The following is a 21,193-nucleotide window of genomic DNA, read 5'->3' as shown; positions in this document are numbered from 1 at the left end:
CACCGTGTTTGGTACATTTAGCCCCAAGACCCCTCTATTTCTGCAAAAGTCACACAGGACTTTGGAAGAAACTCAAGGTTTACATGGATAATGGATCCAGAAAAGTCTCTCTGGATCAAGGTAAAGCCCAGGTGCTTCTGTCCCAAAACTGGCTGTGAATCAACACAACACTGAAAAACACAGGAAAGCTGTCAGAACACAGAACTTTGTTATACACTGAATATCTAGGGATTTTCTTCACTGTTGTAAGTCTTTAAGATGGTCTTTCAGGCTTTTGAGTGCTAAAAAAGCCATTAAAAAAGAAAAAAAGGCAAATAGGTTAAAAGTCTAGTTTGCCTAAATTTGGAGAGGAATTTCAGGTCCATGAGAAGGACCGTGGGTTACCTGAGGTTACCAGATGGGGGATTCCACCTTGGCCACATGAGGATCCCACCCAGCTTCACCACCTCTCTCTGGGGTGGAAGAAGGGTTGGAGATTCACCAGCTCTCCCCAGGGCTGAGGGCTGAGTCACGAGTTGACTCCAGCAGGAAGGAGCTCTGGAGCTGCTGGCAAGGTGGTGGGAAGGAGACCTTGGGAGATTCCAACACTTGAGAGCTGCTTGGCCAAAGCCTCTTTGCTCGTGAGGGCTGAACTGTCACATCACAGCAGCCCTTCCTGGGGACCTGACCTCCTTTCTCCAGCCTGCTGCTCACCCACCAGGGTGTCTGGGGACACAGATTTATTCACTGAGACAGAGCAGAAATTCTTTCCTGTGCTTTTCACCCCAGAAAGATGAATCATCTCTTGCTGGCTTTTCCTGGAGGACTTCACTCCAGACAGCTTGGGAAGCAGTGAGGACATGAGCCCTCAAGACAGGAACTGATCTTTATTCAGCCTGATGGCTTGTCTACGCAGGGGTACTCAGAAAAAATTAATCTAAAATTAAAAGGAGCTATGATTTGAGAGTGGATTAGTCAAAGTGCACACAACCCACCAGGTGGCCACTCTTGTTCAGCTTTAAATCAGTCTTTATTTAATTTAGCCCAAATGAAGTAGGTTAAATCAAATCAAAGTCTCCTCAGCTCTGAAAGCTGATGAGGGGGAGATGTTGCACTTTAAGAAAGACAATTCAGGAGAAATCTGGTGATAGTCCCCACAAAAACAAGGTCCTAAATGTCACACTGACCAAACATCAGGGATGAGGTGCACCTTCCTCCCCAGCAGAGGTTGGCCTTTCCTCATTCGTGGGCATGGAAAGCTCTGATTGATGTCAGACTTGATGTCACTTCATAGAATCATAGATTAGTTTAGGTTGGAAGGGATGTTTAAAATCTTGTCCAACCCCCCTGCAATGAGCAGGGACATCTTCAACTAGATCAGGTTGCTCAGAGTTCCATCCAGCTTGGTCTTGAACATTTTCAGTGATGGGGCATCCACAGCTTCTCTGGTCAGCATCTCAGCACCCTCATCATCAAAAATCTCTCCCTTATATCTAATCTAAATTGAACCTTGTTCAGTTTAAAACCATCATCCCCCATCCTATCACAACAGCCCCTCTGCATAACTTTGTCCACTTATCTTTCTTATAAGCTGCCTTAACTACAGAAAGACCACAACCAGGTCTCCCTGGAACTCAGTTTTGCTCCATTTTTGCCATGGAGAAAGGCAGCACCAAAAGAAGGCAGTGGGAGAGAGCACACTTCTCGGGTGGCATGGGGATGAAATTCGTCTCTTGGCTCTCCTCTCCAGCTGGCTGGGTCCATGTTTGGGTTCATGCTGAGCAGGGGATGGAGCTGGCCCTGAGCTCCTCATCCTGCCAGCTGAACCTCTGCCAGCTGGCCAGCACTGGGGAAGAGTTGTCACATCCAATGTCCCTCAAGTTGGGCGCTGTGATCGGCGATGTGTCCAGACTCTATCTGTGGGCAATGAGGGCCACAAGGCTCTGGTGGAGCAGAGCCCCTGGGTTTGGTTGTGCAGCCAAAACTACCCTCACTTTTTGTGAGTGCCACTCTAATTTTTGCATTGAGGAAGAGGAAGGGAGGAAATATTCCTTTTCTTGTGGCAGTGGCTCTTCCTAAAGAAAAAACATCAACCCCCAAACCCAAGGAGGGATTACTGACTTCTCTGGGACCTCACAGCCCAACAAAGGCAGACCATGGAGGGGCATTAAAGCTGGCATTAGCAGCAGGGATCTAATGCCCAAACTTGTGCCATCAAAACTGAGGATGTCATCCTCAGCTGGAGGCTGGAGCTGCAGGCCCAGCAGGCAGGAGGTCCAAGCTGCACCCTAAGGGGCAGAAAACAAGAGGAGAGACCCTAAACCCAAAAGGATAAGGAGACCTCAGCCTGGTCACAGGCTGCTCTGGTCCAAGGGGCAAAAATGGAGATGTGTGGCTGGGAGGTCAGTTTGTGCTGGCATGCAGCACTGGGGTGGCACTGCAACACGTTGTCCCCTGCTTCTTGCACCTCCCTTTCCTCTCCTCCTCCCCCGAAGATTTACAGCAGGAATTGCCCTCACGGCACAGCCTCTGCCTGCTCCTGTCACCACGCTGTGGTGGGGAGGTTCCCAGTCCCCTGGGCTGTGCTCAGGGCAGGGCTCGGATGTTGCCTGCCTACCCCGAGGACAGAACGGACCAACGGAAAAGAGGTGGTGGGGACACGATAAGGCGCAGAGCCTCACCCTCCTTTGTGCGCCCAGCACCTCTGATGAGTCACAAATCAGCCCAAATTTACGCCCTCCAGCCAAGCAACTTTACTTTTAACCTTTTCGGGGTTGCAAGTCACGTTGCCTCCCCCAGCCCATCTCACACCCCAGCTGCCACCAGGCCAGGATGGATACAAAGATGAGCTGAAATGGCTTGAATTGGATGGTCCTTGTGGATCCTTTCCAACTGGAGATACTCTGTGATTCTGTGATCTTTGGTCCATTGGCACTCAAAGGGGATGTGAAAGGCACAAGCGATGCCAGGTGACATCCTCCAAGAGGCTCTGGTGAACTCCTCAAGCATCCCAGCCTCTCAAAGAAATATTTTAGGTGATTCCTGGTTACATACTGACTCCCCAGTGCTGTCTGCTTTGCTGCTCTCTCAGGCTGTCCTGGAGACAGATTCCTCTGCAGGCACATCTGGGACACCTGCAAACCTTTGCTGACATAAAATCTTCCACCACACACCCCTCATGCCACGAGTTTTGCAGAAGATGGATGTCAGGATCCATCCCTCCACCACCATCAGTCCCCCATGACCTTGGCCAGCTGGGGTTACCGAGCCAGCAGCCCGGAGATTTCCTGTCAATGCCGTGAGGAGAGCTCTGCATTTCCTTGGGATCCTTTGTGTGTCGGTGCTATTTTGGGTCCCACTTTTTTTTTTTTTTTTCTCCAGTTCCACACCCACACCTCCCTCAGGGTGGGGTCTTCCCGGATAATTGGGAGCTCTATATATACACGTGCACACATGAGCACCCATATATATTTATATAGCTGAGGCTGTGAGGGGAGCCTTGGGCATGGAGTGGACATGCTGGACTTGGCAGGAGGCTCGGTGCTATTCTTTAGGTGGGGAGAGCCTCGGAAGGGAAGGACACAGCCAACCCTCCCTCCTATTCAAAACTATTTAAAGACTGTCTGGCACTGACTTTCTTTCCCACCAAGTGGCTCCAGTGACAATCTGGCTTTACAGGGTTGTGTAATCTGATCAACTTCTATTGTTGGCGAATTCGTAATTGCCTCATTATTTAACTCTACTGAAACAGTATATTTTACACATACACACAAAAAAAAATCCATTTTAGCTTTTGGTCTGTTTGGTTGTTTGTTTGTTTCATTTTGTTTTTCAGGAGCACTGGGACTCAGTTTCCATTTGAAGAACTTGTGTTCTTCGACAGCTCCTGCTCTTCCCCTCCTTAGAATACTACATGTGATCTCAGAAATTACTTATTAAAGGGACAAAAAGTGAGAAATTACCTTTTCCAGTGCTGTCCCAGTGCAAGACCCTCCAGCACTGCATATTTGCAACCCAGTGGCCTCTTACATGGAACTGGGAGAAGCACAAGTAGGGGAAGTGTCTAAGGCCAGGTTGGATGGAATTTGAGCAACCTGGTCTAGTGGAAGATGTCCCTGACCATGGCAGGAGGGTGGAACAAAATGGTCTTTAAAGTCCTCTCCCACCCAAACCATTCTGCAATTCCATGTTCTAGGATTTACCCCCAGAGGGGAAGGATGCTCCTGTAAGCACTGTGTGCTGGCTCACCTCCTTGCTCAGCCACAACTCTCCAAAACACCCCTCATTACACTTGTCAGCCTCTCCCTGCCTCAGTTTCCCCATCTCCACCTGCGAGAATGGACAGATTTTGAATAGAGGAGCTCTCTTCATTTACAGGCTGACCCAGCACCTTTCCAACCGGGGCCCCAACCTTGGTTAGGTGCCAGAGCAATACAAATAATTACTAATAGTAAATCCCATGGGAGTCTATTACATTATGGTTCCACTTCCTCCCAAACAATTGCTCCTCTTCCTTGCTTTGTATGTTCTTCAAAAGAAGCGGCTGCTGTGCTTTAGGGCTGGGACACCAGCCCTGGTAAACACACACCCAGCGTTCCTGCTCGGCCTGGGCAGCAAAAAGGAGATAAATCTGATTTGAGACAATCACACTGCAGGCAGAAAAAACCCTGAGGGTTTCATAGAAACGGCAGTGTAGCTGCACTAAACAGTGTTTGTCCTGCAGAGTCCCTCAGGGCACATTTATTCACTGTTTTCAGGATGATATTACTCAGAGTGGCAATGAGAGCAAGAAATGTCAAGAGCAGAAGTGCCCACTGGTCTCTGGGCTCAAAACATCATTCAGAGAGTGGTGAGGGTCCTGGCAGTGCAGGAGCACTGTCCTGAGGGAAGTAGAGATTCACTCTGGACATATCTGCTGCCAGTGCTTGGACATTTCTCTGCTTTCCACCTGCGCTTCACCACCCAAAAAGTGCAGAAAGGGAAAGATGGCCCAGAAATGGGAAGAAAAATGCCCTTAGCTCACAGCCAGTAGGCCAAATTCTCCTTGTAAGGCATACAGGGTGTAGGAGCATCACAATGCCATAGATTAAGGTGCAACATCAAACTCCTACAGGAGCTGGGAGCCCAAAATATTGAGTGTCCAACAAAAGCCGTGATGGTAATGCAGAGAGGCCATCCCAAAGTGGTTTGAGTGGGCTTTGGGTGAGCTCTCTTGGGGTCCTTGGGTCCTCATTGGAGCAGTTTGCTCTGAAACACGTGGTGGGATATCTCTGAGGAGGTTTTCCCATTCCAGGACCAGGAATTTAGGTCTATACAGCAAGCAGCAAAGTGGAGAAGGAAGAAAGGTCTTGCTTCTTAATCAGCCAACTGCCCTGACTTAATGCTGACAAAGAACAATGTGTTTTTTGGTCATCCCTTCAAAGATGGAGCCTGCAAAAGCTGTAATTAGTCAATTAGAAGTGGCTTTGTCATAGGAGATGAGACACAAGCGGGATCAGCCAGCTGGGTTCTTGGCTGCTGAATGACATTGTCTTTCCAGCCCAATGACCTCATTGTTAATGACTCAATAGGGGAACAATGTTGTCCACCCAGCAGCCCAGCAAGAAGTGAGATTCCTGCGTGGTTGCAGCTGAGCAGGAGAGCATGGGAAGTTGTGGGATGTCACTGGGTTGGGGATGCAATGCTTTGCGCTCAGTAGGTTTCAATGGCATGATTGCGTGCTGAGAAACTCCAGCAAAAAAATGGAATATAGGAAAAAAAAATATAGCACACGACTGTGGTCATACTCAGCTCCCCAGAAACTCCCTGGGCAGACAGTGAGTTTGAGCATTAAGAGATTCACTGGTCAGGCAGGAAAATCCTAAATGATATCTAGAGGGAAGCAAAGCTTACAGCACCTACACCCAGGGTGGTCTGGATGGAACAGACCCTGTCCTTGTCACCTTTGGAGCTCAGGGCTTTGCTGACATCTCCCTGCCACCAAAGCATCTCCCTGCCACCAAAGCATCTCTCTGACATCAAAACATCTCCCTGCCATCCAAACCCTTCTCTCCAAGGCAGTGCCTGGGGGTTGAGCTGCAGGGAAGGCCATGGAAGGACAAGGGAAAGGAGCAAAGGAAGCAGGAAGGAAGAAGGAGCTGCATCCCCTCCCTGCAGTTAATCATCCTCCTCTTTCTCCTCAGAGAGGCTGTCAGGTCTGCAAACACCAGGTTGAGTTCCCACCTCGGAGGGGATCCAGGGAGGTGAGCTCTGGGTACAGGAGGGAGCTTGAGGATAGTATCCCAATTCCTCTGCTCCTGGGATGACAGACACCAACCAGGTCCTGCTTTGGGCTCAGCAGGGAAACTCTGACATGTCAGCTTGGACATTTCCTGCAGGAAACTGAGCTGGAGTCATGGTGGGGCTGGAGATGGGAGGAGAGGGCAGGGACATGATGGGACCCACAGAAAGCCATCAGCAAAGCTGAGGAGAGAGAGGGCACTGAGCTGGGATTCTGTGGGTGCTGCTGGTTGTAATCCTGGTGAACATCTCCTGGAGTGGAGATGTTCACCCCTACCCTGGTGAAGGCTGCAGCTCCATGAACAGCCCTGCCACGTTTGCATGGCCAAGTCAAAGCATGGCTTTGCTGCCAAAACTACCTGGAAACAGCATCTCTGATTAACAGCAAGGCAGAAGAGACAACGGAAAAATCCCCACACAGATTTCAAATGCACATTTGGAGAAGCACAATCAGCCATGCAGAAAGACCCTCTCATTGCCCTGAGTCCCCTCTCACCCTGACATCTCTGGAAATTCTAATCTGGGCAAAATGCTGCTGGGCACCACTCAGAATATAAACCCTGAGCCTGCTGAGCATAGGGGCAAGAAAGAGCTGAGCCATCAAAAGCAAATGACAACTTCTAGCAACGCTTATTGATAATTCTCAGTAATTGATTGTTGTTTGCTTTAAATTCTTAGCAATTGATTGCTTTAAATAATTAATAACTTGCAAGCCTGTGTACTGCAGACACTGCTCAGTGGTGCAGGCATGCTCCTGCCCCTGGTAGCTGGCATGGAATCATCAGAGAATCACAGAGTGGTTGGGGTTGGAAGAGACCCTGAAAATCATCTCGCTCTAGCCCACCTCCCACTAGAGCAGAGCCCCATTCAGCCTGCCCTGGAATTGCTCCGCTTGTCCATCACCAGTCCCCTCCAGCATCCAGAGCTCTCAGTGTGGGCCACAGTGCCACTGATGAGAGGCTGAAATGCTCAAATGATGCAAACCAACAGCAGCAGGTCCTTCACCCAGCAAGGTTCTGCACAGCAGAGCAACCCAATAATCCAGGCACACATGCTGGAGTCCAGGAATTGCATTTTGGGACTGTGGCTGATACAGCAGATAGCCAGGTCCTGTGCTGCTGCAGGATTCAAATCAGCTCTCCCAAACAGCAGAAGAAACAGTGTTGGAGGAAAGGAAGATGTGGAGCAAATCCCTGATGTTTGGACGGCAGAACAAAGCTGTGATGGAGATGAGTTACTGCGTCAGGATATTTAGATGCTAGACCCTGGGAAGATGGCTCAAATCCAAATCCAAGCAGATTCAAAAGCTGGTCTTTATTACTACAAAACAAATTCATTATTCCTAATCTAGATTATCAGGCAGAGGGCTCCTCTTTTCCCCATTCTTGGCAGTTTCATGGCAACAGCCATAGCTTGAACAGACTGGGAAAATTTGCAACTCTTTGGCTTTTGGGAGTCCTGAGAAGTGCAGGTGGCACCAAGTTTCTGTAACAAGACATTTCTTGCCTTTGTGAGGAAAAAATGGGAAATCTGCCTGCAGGCACAAGTGTTCATCTCAACAAAAAACAGTCTTGGTACTTAAAACAAGGGCTGAGAGATCTGAGGGTCTCAGAAATAAATTCTAAGAAATATTTCCTCCAATACTTCCTCTGTTTCCTTTCTAAAAAATTCCTGTAAGAAATAAATTCCTGTGGCACGAATGCTTCTAATTACTTCAGACATAGCTGTGAGCATCTGGCCTTGTCAAATTTGGGCAGAGACAGAAATCTTCCTGCCTCTTCTGTACCCTGTCCCTCTGTGGGGTGAGTCCCCCTGCTCAGATTTAGTCAAAATTCTTGCAGAAACAGCTCACAGGCTCAACTTTTCTTACCCTTCCCTTCCCCTTGCTGTGATGAGTGTCAGCCTTCAGGATGGGAGCAAATAAATAAAAAAATAAAGTGCAATCCCAAAAGTGCTGTCCAAACTCCAGCTTCAAAGGCAACTCCCCTACAGAGCTTTCCTTGCACCGCTCCTCCTCACTCCCCACTTCATCAACACCCTTCTTCCAGCACCTCAGGGCACCAATTTTACCAGCCAAGACAGAGATAAACCCCTGCCCCAAAACTGCTTCTGAGCTGGATTAGAAGGGAACCCTCCCTAAAAGGCCAGCTGGGCTCAGGGCATCCTCCAGGCTGCTCCCAGGGAAAGCAGCTTTACATCCATCCCACATCGCTCCTGCTGCCCTCTCCTAATCAAGCCCCCTCCTAATCAAGCCCCTCCTGATCAAGCCCCTCCTAATCAGATTGGAGCTGTCCTGCCAGACACGCAAAAGGAGACAAAGCATGGATCTGCAACCCTCCTGCTCCTCCAGCTCAAACACAAGCACAGCCCTAAAATAGCCAACATTCCTTCTGTGTGGCTGTTCCCAAGTATTCCCCATCAAACCCCCAAGGCACCCCCAGTGCAGCTTCTTTTGGTGGTTTCCTGATTTTTTCTACCCCCAGGTGGATTCTTGTAATATTTTATCAGGACTTTGGCTGGGATTTTTCTGTGTGAGAGCATGGCTGAGATATGAGGAGTTGTACGCAGTGGGATTGCTCCAGAGCTTGGCTTTGGCTCTGGTCCAAAATAACTTGCTTTCCACAATCCCCCCATGAATTTCTCACTACTAAGCATCATGCTGGGGCTCTGTACCCATCCTGAGGCTGACCCAGTTGTTCCTGGCATGTCCTGCAATGCTAAAAACCTCTGCACTGCCTAGGGACTCCATGCAGAGAGTCCTGCAGGAGCTGCTGGTGGGGCCAGGTCACTTTGGTTCCATCAGGAATGCTGACAACATGCTGGAATTTTCATTTCTAATGATCAGGGAGAAAGAGCACTGCTCCCTTGGGGTCTTCTTGTGACACCCAAACTCCTTTAAACCCCCAAGATTTTATCCAGTGTAGCTGAGAGCTACCCCTGGCCAGATGCAATAATAGGAGCACACAAACAGTGGATTTTTTTGAAGCAGAAAACCATCTTTTCCCTTTTTCAGCCCATCAGTTTGTAGTCCTGTGTTTCCCTCCCCAACCCTCTGTAAAGGGCATTTATAAATGCAAACCCTGATCATGACATTCCCTACTTCTCTTGCCACCAACCCAACCTTACAACTTTACTTTTCACTCTCCTCCCACCAGTCTGCCCGTCTTGTGCCACTTCCTTTGCCAAAATAAAAGGCTTTTCCCCCCAAACTGCCGCTCTAAATCACTCCCAGCAATTAAAGCCACAACTTGGAGAAACCTGGAATGGGGAGCATGGACAGGGATGGGTGACAGGTTTTGTGCAGCCCACAGTGAGGGTTGCATTGCCCATCCTGGTCCTCATCAGGAATTGCTTAACACCACCCCATCCACCTTCAACCTTCTCCTGGCTGGAAAACTGATGAGGAAATAAGATTTTGGGGTGAGATGGTGAATTATTGGCCAGGTTTTGAGAACCACTCACCATGGAAGAGCTCCTCAGGAGCATGCTCATCATGGGATGCTCCTCCTAAGAGCCTGAGAGGGATTTGGGCTAAGGAAATGCAGAGTGAGGGATAGAGGAACTTGCCCAGGGTCTGTTAGTGCATCCTCCACCTCGAGCTGGGTAAACTGCAGCTTATCAGAGAGCTTTATCAGCCTAAACTGATGTGTTGAAGCAGAAGCAGCCATGTCCCTCCCACTGGAATGGCTTCATGCAGAGCAGTGATGGCAGAAATGGCAATCACAATCACCTCAGGATTATTTTATTTTCCTTCTTCTTTCTCCCCAGTGACTGTTGCCTTAAACAGCAAAGTTTTATTTGTCAAGCTTGCTGGAGAAAATGCTCTCATGTGGGATCAGCAAGGGGACACATTGAAATAGGATGGATGAGGGGATTGGGCCATAATCCATCAAGGCCAAATCTCTTCCCAACATTTGAGAGACCAAATTTTATCATCTAGCCCATTAAATATATTTCTTTAAAAAATTAAAAATAGGTATAGAAACCCATTAAATATATTGCAGCGAGACAACACAACCAGCACACCAATGGCACTTGGGGAACTCGGATTTTCCAACACTAAGTGGGGCTGGATTTGGATGTGAGACAAAAACAGGGCAGTCAATTAAAGGAAATCTTGTTAATTTCTGCTTTTCTTTAATTGCTTTCTGCCCACACTGTGGGCAGATATCCTGTGTATCCAGACACTCAGCATGGGATAGTCAGTTAGACAGTCAAAAGTTATGTGTATAAACCTCAGCTATCCACTGAAATTCCCTCTGCAGACCAAGGAGAGACTCATTCAGCTGCTCCACCAACAGTTGATTCCAAGCTGCGAGAACAACTGACAACTGGCAGCTGAAAAATAAAATTGTTTCCTCTGCCATTTAAAAACAGTAAAAGTGAATTTTAAGATAACTACTTCTGTTTATCTGAAACCCTCGAGGGACACAGAAGAATTCATTTCAGTCACTAACTCCATCACAGATTGATGCTCAAGATTTGCTCAATGAATTGCACAGCACTAAACTGAAAAGTTTGTTGAGAAGTTTATTGCATAAGGTGCCCAGGTCCTCGGTTATTTGATGTGTCTTAGAGGAATTTTAAGTGCTCTTTTGCATCTGTCAGTTTAACAGAAATTTCCTCTGCAAGCAAAGAGTGATTTCCACCAATAAACCCTAAATTACTTTTATTCATCATCACCAAGGACGACTCCAGAGATGCATAAATTAGAAATCAAAATAGAAAGGTCTCAGGCTATAAAATTCCTTCAGCAAATATGTACAGAGTGTGCCAGCCTGGTTAGAAAACCCAGTTGAAAGGCAAGAGTGGGCTGTAAATCTGCAAGTTTTACAATGAGGAGAATCAGCCCTGCTTAAGGGATATAGCTATGAATTGTAAATGAAAAACATGATTAAAATCAAATCATTCAAATTATGACTTTCTCCTTCCGTATTTTAAGTCGTGATTAAAATTCATAATTTAAGCCACATCAATTTAAATCAAAGCACCCTGCCATAAAATGAGGTTTTGAACCCTTTGTGAGGCTTTAATGAGAAAAAAAAAAAAGATCATTCTCCCGTTGAATGCAGTTAATGGGGATTTATTGGTGCCATTCGTGGGCAGGAACTGTCTCAGAAGCCCACAAAATCACATGGACTGAGAGCCTTGAGGGCTTTTTTTAGCCATCTGGGAAAATTTTGAGGAAACAAAATAATTGTCTGTAATAGGGTGTCGCATTAATCTCTAAACTTTCTTGTTCCGCAGTATTCCACATACGGTTCAGGACAGGAAAATTTATTCTTTGTGTCAAAGAGATCAGCATCTCTCCTTGGCTTTTTGGCATGGGAATGACCCTGAGGCTCAGGGAAGTGGAGATGATGGGGAGATTAACTCCTGCAAGCTTGAAATTTGGGGTCAAGGGTGTGAATTTTGCTTCCTGGCTTCACAGCTGACATGATGAGTTGTCCCGTTTTACTCATGTTTTTATTTTCTGGTTGTCTCTCAGTTGGATCAGGATTTCTGAGAGCCCCAGAAGTGCTGCTTCATCCCATTTGCAGCACACGTTTCACAGTTTTCATTGCCACACAGGATTTTGGGGTTTTTATAGCATTGCTGTGATTTGGTGTAAATTTATGTGCCTTTAGAACGAGGCAGTGGAAACCAAAAACACTTCCTAGCATCGTGTCAAAGCAGATCAGGGGGCTGATCCATCTGAAAACGAGACCAATATTAGAAGGGAAAAAAACCAACAAAAAAAGAAAATAAAACAGGAGGAGATTGTTTTGTGCTTTTACTGCGTGTTGCTCCTTCCTCCACTTCGCCAAGAGAAACCCAGGGGAAAAAATTCTTATTTGTTTATTTGTTATTTTTACTCACTTAGGCTCCAAAACCGAACCAGGTCACCAGCAGAGAGTGGTGGCTGAAAAAATGCATGATGAGAATACTGGTTTGGAGTTGTGGAATCACAACTTGCTTTGAGGATGCTGGCCCAGTACTTGGTAAGAAACTTGCTTCCCTTACCTGTGCTTTAAACATTTATCCTGTTGCTTAATTAATTAGAAAAGCCCAAACTTTATTGCTTATTTAATAAAGTTGTGTATTTTTATATATATAAATATACAACTTATATTTATATAAGTTTATATATATCTATATAAAAATATATAAACTTATATATATTAAATATATATAATTAAATATAATTTTAATATATATTTATGTATATTTTATATATTTATATATATATCTTGAGGACCTTTGTTTCTTGATGTTGTTCCAGTACAACCACTGCTAACCAGGTCTATGCTGGCACAGAGCATCTCTTTCACTACTCTGCTTTTTCTCATAGTCAGGGCTCACAGTATTTTGATAAGCAGCACATAATAGTCACCCTGAGAGCTCTCCACTTCCCACAGCCTGCAGCAGTATCATTTCAACTTTTCCCTTTTTTTCCCCCCATTTGCCTACGTGGTGGAATGTCTTATCTCACCCTCCTGTCTTTAGACTCCAGAGAGGAGGGGAAAAAAAAAATGGTCTTTGCTATTAGGTTTCAAAGAAGGACTTTCTCAGACAGAGTTTCTCCAAGCATTTCTGAGGAGCCTTTCAAGTCCCCTTTGTCCAAGTTAGAAATTGGGTATTCTTCTCTTTGCCTGTATCCAGCAGAAGTCACTTGGAATAAATGTCTAACAAGGCTGTCTCCTTATTTCTCTGCAATAGAGCTAATATATATTTAAGCACCGGAGCTTAATTTCTAAGCCAATTTCTACCTCCTCCTCCAGTTAAATTTGCCAAAATCAATTAAGGCTGAGAGAGAAAATTTCAGCCTTTGTCATTAATAACTAAGGCCTTATTCTTCCACTGCAGAATGACCTTTCTTCTCCCTTTCACCACCCTCATCAGCCATGTGGCCTCAGACCAAAGATCCCTGCAGACAGAGCCTGTGAAATGGAGAAAAGGCCACTGGATTAATCCAATTTTTATTAAGGATGATAAGGATATGAACCAACTCTCAAAGCAACATCTAAAATGGGACTGACTCAGAAATAAAAAAATCAGCTTTTCAATTTTTGGAGGAGATTTTAACACAGATTCCATCTGCCTGTTTCTAAGGATCTGTCCTGCATCTGACAACAAGCACAGGTTTGGGTTTTAAACCCAAGGACCATATTCTCCTTATTTTCCTGTTCATTTTGCAGCCTTTAGGGTGCACTCCTGACCCACCAGCAAGGAGTTCTTCCAAATCCTTAAACCAATTTATTTTGACATTTTTAAGCAGGTGCAGACAGTGTTACACATCAAAAGTGTTTCCAGGGCCAGATCCTGGATATTTTTAGTGCAACATCAAACCACGTTGGAGAGACAATATGGAATCTCTTCTGGACAAATCATCCCAAGACACATCTGAATTGCCTTCAGAAGATGCTGCTGGATTCATGGATAACTCAGCTTCAACCTTAAACACCTCAGCCAAGTATCTGAACCTACCTGGCTTCACCTTGTGTCCCTCAGTGGGAGGAAAAGGCAGAAGAGTCACACTGTGACTTCCAATTTTCCCTTCCTTCACAAGTTAGTTCATCCCAGCTTATCCAAACCAGATTCCATTCCCTTCCTGCTGCCACCCAGCCCCGAGACACAAAACCTTGGAGGTTATTCACAAGTGGAGCCCTGCTGAAAGCCAAATCCCAGCCTGGCCTCCCTTCCCTCCACTGGTTTGTGGGAATTCCCATCACCCCGAAATAAAACCTCACTCCCCTTCCTTACCCATCCCGCTCTCTGCCAGGCTCTGAGGCATCACACTGAGTCAATTTTAATAAGCTGTTTGAATTCTCCCTGTGTCCTTGCAATGCTTTGTCACCAAACTGTCACCGGTGTGTGCCGAGAGCGCCTGGCCTGTGGCCAGGAGAGTCGTGAGACACACGTTATTTACGGGGCAGAAAAGGCTCCTGCGACACACAGAGCTGCAGGCTGCAAAGATTTGCTAAACAGGCACATCTGGGGATGAGAAAACTCCCATCAGCAAGACCTGGGACCCGACAGGAAAGGGAGAAATAAAGGATATTGGTGCCTTTGGAGTCTGGAGCAGCTTTGCTTCACCTCTTGAAGGAGAGGGTTTTTTTCTCTTTAGGGTATCCTAAAGAGAGAAAATTTTCTGGTTGCCAATGGGTTTCAGCTATATTCAGTGCCACAAGCTGGCTCTGAGACACACAGCAGCTGGAATCAAGTGAATATGGGCATGTAATCCCCAAAAGGTCACCCCAAATAACTCACCACAGAGTTTGGCACCCCCACAAGGTAATAAGGTTAATATTGCTGTTTTCTGAGATTCCCCCAGATAATCACTATTTACAGCATTATTTGCCATTCAGAGCCAGCAGGTAACTTGAAGCAGGTTTGGTCATCTTCGAGGGAACCTCAGGATTACTGAGGTGGTGAGGCCCTGGCACAGGGTGCCCAGAGAAGCTGTGGATTCCCCTGGATCCCTGGAAGAGTCCAAGGCCAGGCTGGACAGAGCTTGGAGCACCCTGGGATAGTAGAAGGTGTCCCTGCCCACGGAATTATGGAATTATTAAAGTATAAAAAGGCCTCTAGGAACATTAATTGCAGACTTTATGCTAACATGCCAGCTCTGTCACTAAACCATGTCCCCCTAAGCACCACATCCACACTTGTGGACACCTCTCGATGCTATTTGTACTGCAGCAGCCCCAGCTGAGAGAATCTCCCCATCCCTGATCACTCACGGCACTGTCTCTCCACCAAACACATGAAAAACAGAGTGAGAAACTCCACCACAGCCAGTGCTTTGAAAAGCATTTCACCACTTCAGTTCATTTCTGAAAAAAATATCATATGATTTTTTGTACAGTAACAAGGAAGATTATCTGTTTTTCCCCAGCTCTCTCTGCCTTCCCAGATAGGATTTTTTAGCATAGAAATTAGCAGTTTTTTGGGTAGCCCCAGTGCTTAGGCACCTCTAAACTGGAGCTGTGCTATGGGCAGAGCACATCCCTCCTGCCTTTTTAAAGTGGATTTATGTATTCCTCAAGGATCCCCAGAGTAAAACACCACGAGGTTTCAGCCCAGTGCTACAGCAAATACATAATTGCAACTATAAAATAAATGAAGCTCAGACAAATTGCTCCAAACCTCCCGAATAATGAAGCACAGGACAACATCCTCACCCTGGGGTGAGGGACACTGTCACACCAGGCAGTCCAGGGAAAAAAAAATGGAGATTTTTTTTTTAATTAAGCCCCAGTGGCAAACAGGTTTTTGGGGAAGATGGGTGACACATCCCCAAAGGACCTGCAAGAGCCCCATGCAGAATCAGGCTGAAGCCTGGTTGTCTCACAAACTGCAAGAGGAAGACTTTATGGATTTGTTTGGCAATTCCAAGCCTAAAGGAACTGCTGCCTGCTTCGTGGAGTATTTGGCAAAGCCCTGGGGGCTGTGGTGGACAGAGCACAGGTAGCTGGAGAACAACAAATGCCAGATGCCTGTGCGTGCATTGCTTAGTGAGTGGGGAAAAAAAAATTCAAAAAAGCAAGGTTTGCTCAGGATCTCTCAGTGAAGGAAAGGGCAGGCATTGCAAGAATTCAGAAACAACATCCTTAGGTGGAGATGGGCCAGTTTTGGAAGGAATTGAGCACGTAAACAGGCTCTGGAGCAGGAAGCTGGCAGAAGTGTGTGAAGGCTCTGGAGAGGGCTGGGGAGATTTCACATGCCTGCACACGGGGAATGGACCTGACTGGGACACCCAGATCCCTGCAGAGCTCAAACCCTCGTGCTGCTCGGCTCTGGGCAGAGCTCAGGGGGGTTTCTGGTGGTGCAGGAGTGCTGTGGGGCTGGGAGTGAGGCTGGAGGTCAGGTGGATGCTCAGCCTCCCAGCCTGCACATTTCTGTATGTCACTCCCCATCAGCTCAGCAGTGAGGAGGGAGGAATTCCTGCACATCCCCAGGTGGGTTTGTCAAGGGCTTCATCCTGCCTGGACCACCTGAAGGCACCTGAGCTTGGGGTTTGAGCCCTCATAGCACAGAAAAGCTCAGCAAGGTGTTACAGCAGAATCTCAGTTCTGCAGAGCATCACCCTGCAAGGATAAAACCCCACTCAGCCCATCCTCCCCACCCTGCAGAGCTCCAGGGGGCTCTGGGTGCTGTGCTGGTGCTTGGGGACAGGGAAAAGGGGTCACCCAGAGCAGCATCACGGATAAAGGGGCAAAATTTAGGGTACCCAAACCCCAACAGCTCCTCCTTGCTGTTGTAGAGTGATTAAACTCCCTGGATAACAGGGGGGCACAGCACAGCTGGAGAGATCCTCACTGGCTATAACTGACCTCCATCAGACCCCAAAAACACCCCAGAACTGCTGCTGGCAGCTTTAGGACTTTTAGAGGTGCAGAAAATACATGGATTATAGGGAAAATAATAATCAAAGTGCAACCCCAGCCTCTCTGTATATGCTGAGAGTCCCCAAAACCACCCCAGAACTGCTGCTGGTGGCTTTAGGACTTTTAGAGGTGCAGATGGGATGAGAAAATACATGGATTATAGGGAAAATAATAACCAAAGTGAAACCCCAGCCTCCCTGTAAATGCTGAGAGCAGATATTTCCAGCAGCTCTCCCATCACCACCAGCATGAATGATCACCATCCTCTTCATCACAAGCCTTTAGAGCAACTCCCTGGAATTAAATCAGTATATTGCATGGCTCCAGTTCCTTTCATCCAAGAATCTTCAAATGATTTACAAACAATTTTTAATTAAGCCTCCCAAACAGCCCCCGGGGTAGTGTTACTGTGTCTGCGGGGTGAATCGAAGGCATTGCTCTGCAAAAATGGCAAAAATGTTGCAAAAATCTTATCAAAGTGCCTCGGAGACAAAATACATTAAAAGAGCATCTCTGCTTTGATGCTGATTCTAAACCCCTCTGGTTAACCATTTTTTTCTCCTCCTGAGGACATGGCCCAAATTGCCTCCTCCTGCCCATGTCAGGATTAGCATTCAGTGGATAAAATGTTTTTTTTATTTTTTTTTTTAATGCGCATCTTTGACAGCTCCTCAACAAACACAAACTCCCAGTGCAGTACCAGGGAACTCCCAGTACCAGGGAGGTAGCCCAGCTTTGGGAATGAAAAGAGCTGTTTTGGCAACAAGGATTTCAAACCCATCAATCTGGGGTTTGCTTTGAGCCCTGTGGTTGATCTCTGGTAAAAGCCCTTCCTGCCCTTTCTTGCCCCCAGGACAGGTTTGAGCTGTGGCTCTTTTGAACCCCCTGAGAATAAAAAGTAATGTTTTTCAATTCCCGATGCAATTTTGCTATCAGACTCCCCCTGTGGGAATACAAGATGCAATGTAAGTAAAGAATAAATAAAATAAAATATCCCCTGAAGGTGCTGTGATGGGTAACTCTGAGCCACTCCCTGGCAGGTTGAATTTAAAGATGTTATTTGCCTGATGCTTTTTTTTCTGCATCTCTTGTACATACTGGCTGTGCCTTGATTTTATTCTGATTTAAACAGGGATGTAAAGGGGGATTGGGATGTACAAGCCTGGAAATCAGCATTTCTAGGGAAATTGCTCTACCCCGAGGAGCTGCTTTTAAAAACTTCAGCAACCTTGGGCTGATTCTGCTGTGCCCCACACATGGAGGTTGTCACCTCCCAAAAACAAGCTCCAAAATCCCCACTCTCTGCTCACCCACCCGTTTCACATCCAATTTAAACAGGGCAAATCATGCAGGTTCCATCCCAATCATTATTTCTTAAGACAGCCAAAATCTTACGGTTTCACTGACAAACCCAACTTCTTCCAATTTAAGAGCGAGGAAAAAAAAAAGGTGAATTTTAGGTTTTGGGTAACTCAGATGATCACAGCAGATACCAATCTTGGAGTTAAGCACTGCTGGGACTCTGAGCCCAAAACACTCAGCAAACAGGGATCCTATTTTGGCTCCTAAGGGAGAAAATCCTGGTGCCAATACCAAGGGAGCAACATAAAATTGTCTCTAAGGAGCTTAGCTCAAAACTTAAGAGCAGCAACTGATGACAGAAAACACCGTTTTGAAGGATTTAATGTATTAATTTTTGAGAAAGATGTAATAGGATCACTTCAGGGTTTTATAGAAACAGATACCCACACAGTCCTCCCACTAAGAGCCCTTTTTGTCCCAATCCCAGTGTATTTGTCACCTCATTTTGAAAAACAGAACAAAACCTCCTGAGAAGGCAAAGTCAGCTAAACTCAGCTAAATTCTGGCCAGCACAAGGAAAACTGCATTAACAGCTTTATGCCAATATTAATGATGCTCAGGAATTTCTGATTTTTATTGGGAAGAGAAATCTCTTTTAAAGCTCATGATGGCATCAGGGACAGATGAGGGTTTACACCTGCTCACCCACCAAACCCTGTGAGTCCTGAGAGGAACAGGGGGGAAAAAAAAAGGAGCAGACAGAGATTTCAGCCAGACCTCTGGGAATTCACCCCAGAGTTAAATCCCCAGGGCCCTGCCTCCACTTGTGCTTTTACCTCCGGAGCATCCCCCAGCTTTTGTTACCTTGAATAAAAGCACATTCAGCCCTGCAGAGGCTCTTCTGGGAGACATGAGTTGGAGCAGGATTTCACCTTCTCCTATTTTATTTTATTTTATTTTTTTATTGATTTTTAAAATTTCCACCTCCCTCATCTTCCCTGATTACAAGGAAGAAAAGCCCCACTCCTCCCTACCTTTATTCACTCTGCAAAGAATCAGTGCATTTCCTTTCCCTGCTGCTTTCCCATATGATTTAGGGCCACCTCTCCACCAAAACACCCCACCAGAGAGCCAGACCTCCCTACTCCATCCCCCCGAACCCCAACACTACCGCAGAACCCCAGGCACTCTGCCCACTCCCAAACCTCCCCAGCACCACACATCCCTAAGGGATCTCCAGTTTAACCTTTTCCCAACTCCACCATCAACTTCCACCAGGCAATTGCTGTCTCCACCAGTTTTCTCCCCTCTTCTCCACGAACTGCTGGCTCCCATTCCAAGGGTGCAGCACCTGCCCCGCTGGACCACCGCAACACCCAACCCGAGATCCCCCCCTTGCTCGGTGGGACCCCAAAAGCGCTCGGCGCTCCGCACATCGCTGTCTCAAGAGCCCGAAGCCCCGGCAGAGGCTTGGGCAGCGGGCTGCGGGTTCATCCGGCCGCAGACCGAGCCAGCACTGCGGCTCTCCGCGCCCCAAGTTGCGCTGCCGCGGAGGGCTGGATGTGCCCGGCGTGCCGATCAGCTGCGCTGCGCGCTCGGCGTCCTTCTCCGCCGAACTCGCCCACAGCGACGAGCAAAGCGGAGCGGGGAGAGAGGGCGAGGGATGCTGGAAGAGGGGAAGGAGGCTCGGAAAGCAGGGGCGGCACTCACCGAGCAGCAGCAGCAGCAGCGGCAGGAGCGGCAGCAGCCCCGCAGCCCGCATGGTGCCTCGGCGCGGCCGTCCCGGCGCGGCTCCCGGCGCTCTCTCCCGGCGGGGCGGGCGGGCGATGCCCTCCCTCCCCCGGCCCCGGCCACGGCCCCGGCCCCGGCCACGGGCCCCCCTTCTCCTGCCGCCGGGGGAGGCGCAGAACGGCCCCGGCCCGCCCCCGCCTCCGCCCCCGGCGCGGGGGGAGAGCGCCGTGGGATGGGGATGGGGATTGGGATGGGGATTGGGATGGGGATGGAGCGGGCGGCGAGGAGAGTGGGGATGCACCTGCCGAGGGGATGAGGGGTTCCTCGGGATGGGGTCTGGGGGGGATCGGGGGTTCTCAACTTCATGGTGGGATTTGGGGGTTTCGTTGGATTTGGGAAGTTGGAGAAGATATAGGTGTTTTGTTGGGATTTGGGGTTCTCAGCTTCATAGAGGGATTTGGGGGGTTTCTTGTAGTTGGGAGGCTGGAGAGGATTTAGGGGGTTCATCGGAGTTGGGAGGTTGGAGAGGATTCGGGATGGAGTCTGTGGGCATTGGGGATTTTCAACTTCATGGAGAGGTTTGGGGGGATTCATTGGATTTGGGAGGTTGGAGAGGATTTAGGGGTTTCACTGGGATGGGGGTCTGGGGGGATTGGGGGTTCTCACACGTGTGGAGGAATTTGGGGGTTTTGTTGGCTGGAGGAGATTTAGATGTTTTGTTGGGATTTGGGGTTTTCAACTTCATGGAGGGATTGGGGGGATTCATTGGAGTTGGGAGGTTGGAGAGGGTTTAGGGGGTTTGTGGGGATGAGAGTCTGGGGGGATTGGAGGTACGTGTGGAGGAATTTGGGGGTTTCATTGGAGTTGGGAGGCTGGAGAAGGTTTGGGTGTTTTGTTGGGGTTCTCAGCTTCATGGAGGGATTTGGGGGTTTCTTTGGAGTTGGGAGGTTGGAGAAGCTTTAGGGGTTTTATTGGGATTTGGGGTTGTCAGCTTCATAAAGGGATCATGCACCTTCTGCATATACACCACCCACCGACCCCTCCTCTTCTCCCCAGAGAATGCCCATTTTCACAGGATGTTTTCTAGGAAAGATTGGCACCTGGTTGAGAATCTCTCAAAGGAAGCAAAAGGAAGGGCAAAATTATGACCAAATCTTGGGCATTATTTTGTGTTGAGGCACGGAAAGTTGTTTTGCAGTGTTCATGAAAGGAGTGCTCACTGCAGCTGAGAGGAGACTGAAAATAAGCTCAGAGCTTTGCACTGAATCCTCCTCCTGGTTCTGCTGGATCCAGCTAAACCAGGAACCTTCCCAGCCTGGACCCTGAGGTGGTAAAGAAAACCTTCACTCCAAAAAAGCACTTTTCAAATATGTTTTTCTTGATGACTTCAGTTAAAGGTGGACTTCATTCTTGTTGCAAAGTCTCCTTCAGAAGATGAGGAGATGCTTGGGTTTGCTGGCTCAGGCCTCCCTGCTTTGCATGTTGTTCCCAGAAAAGGTTTCTTCTCTTGATTTTAGCTTCTGGCTCAGTGC

At 47.6% G+C, this 21,193-nt stretch overlaps 1 protein-coding gene across 4 annotated transcripts in view; it reads right to left on the bottom strand.

Annotated features, from left to right (window-relative positions):
- Positions 1-19,797, bottom strand: part of PODXL (podocalyxin like) — a 43,292-nt gene extending 23,495 nt beyond the window's left edge. For 3 of the 4 annotated variants that reach the window (XM_085082067.1, XM_085082074.1, XM_085082089.1), the window contains exon 1: positions 19,641-19,796. In XM_085082067.1, the coding sequence (XP_084938193.1) occupies positions 19,641-19,692 (52 nt within the window). In that variant the 5' untranslated portion in view covers positions 19,693-19,796. Of the gene's footprint in view, positions 1-19,640 lie in introns of all 4 variants that reach the window. The other variant, XM_085082079.1, reaches the window with a different exon arrangement.
- Positions 19,798-21,193: the final 1,396 nt, after the last annotated feature.

The sequence above is a fragment of the Lichenostomus cassidix genome, chromosome 1Aa (assembly GCF_008360975.1).
Source record: "Lichenostomus cassidix isolate B80296 chromosome 1Aa, HeHo_3.0, whole genome shotgun sequence".
NCBI lineage: Eukaryota > Metazoa > Chordata > Aves > Passeriformes > Meliphagidae > Lichenostomus > Lichenostomus cassidix.
This window is presented reverse-complemented; position numbering and strand designations above follow the sequence as displayed.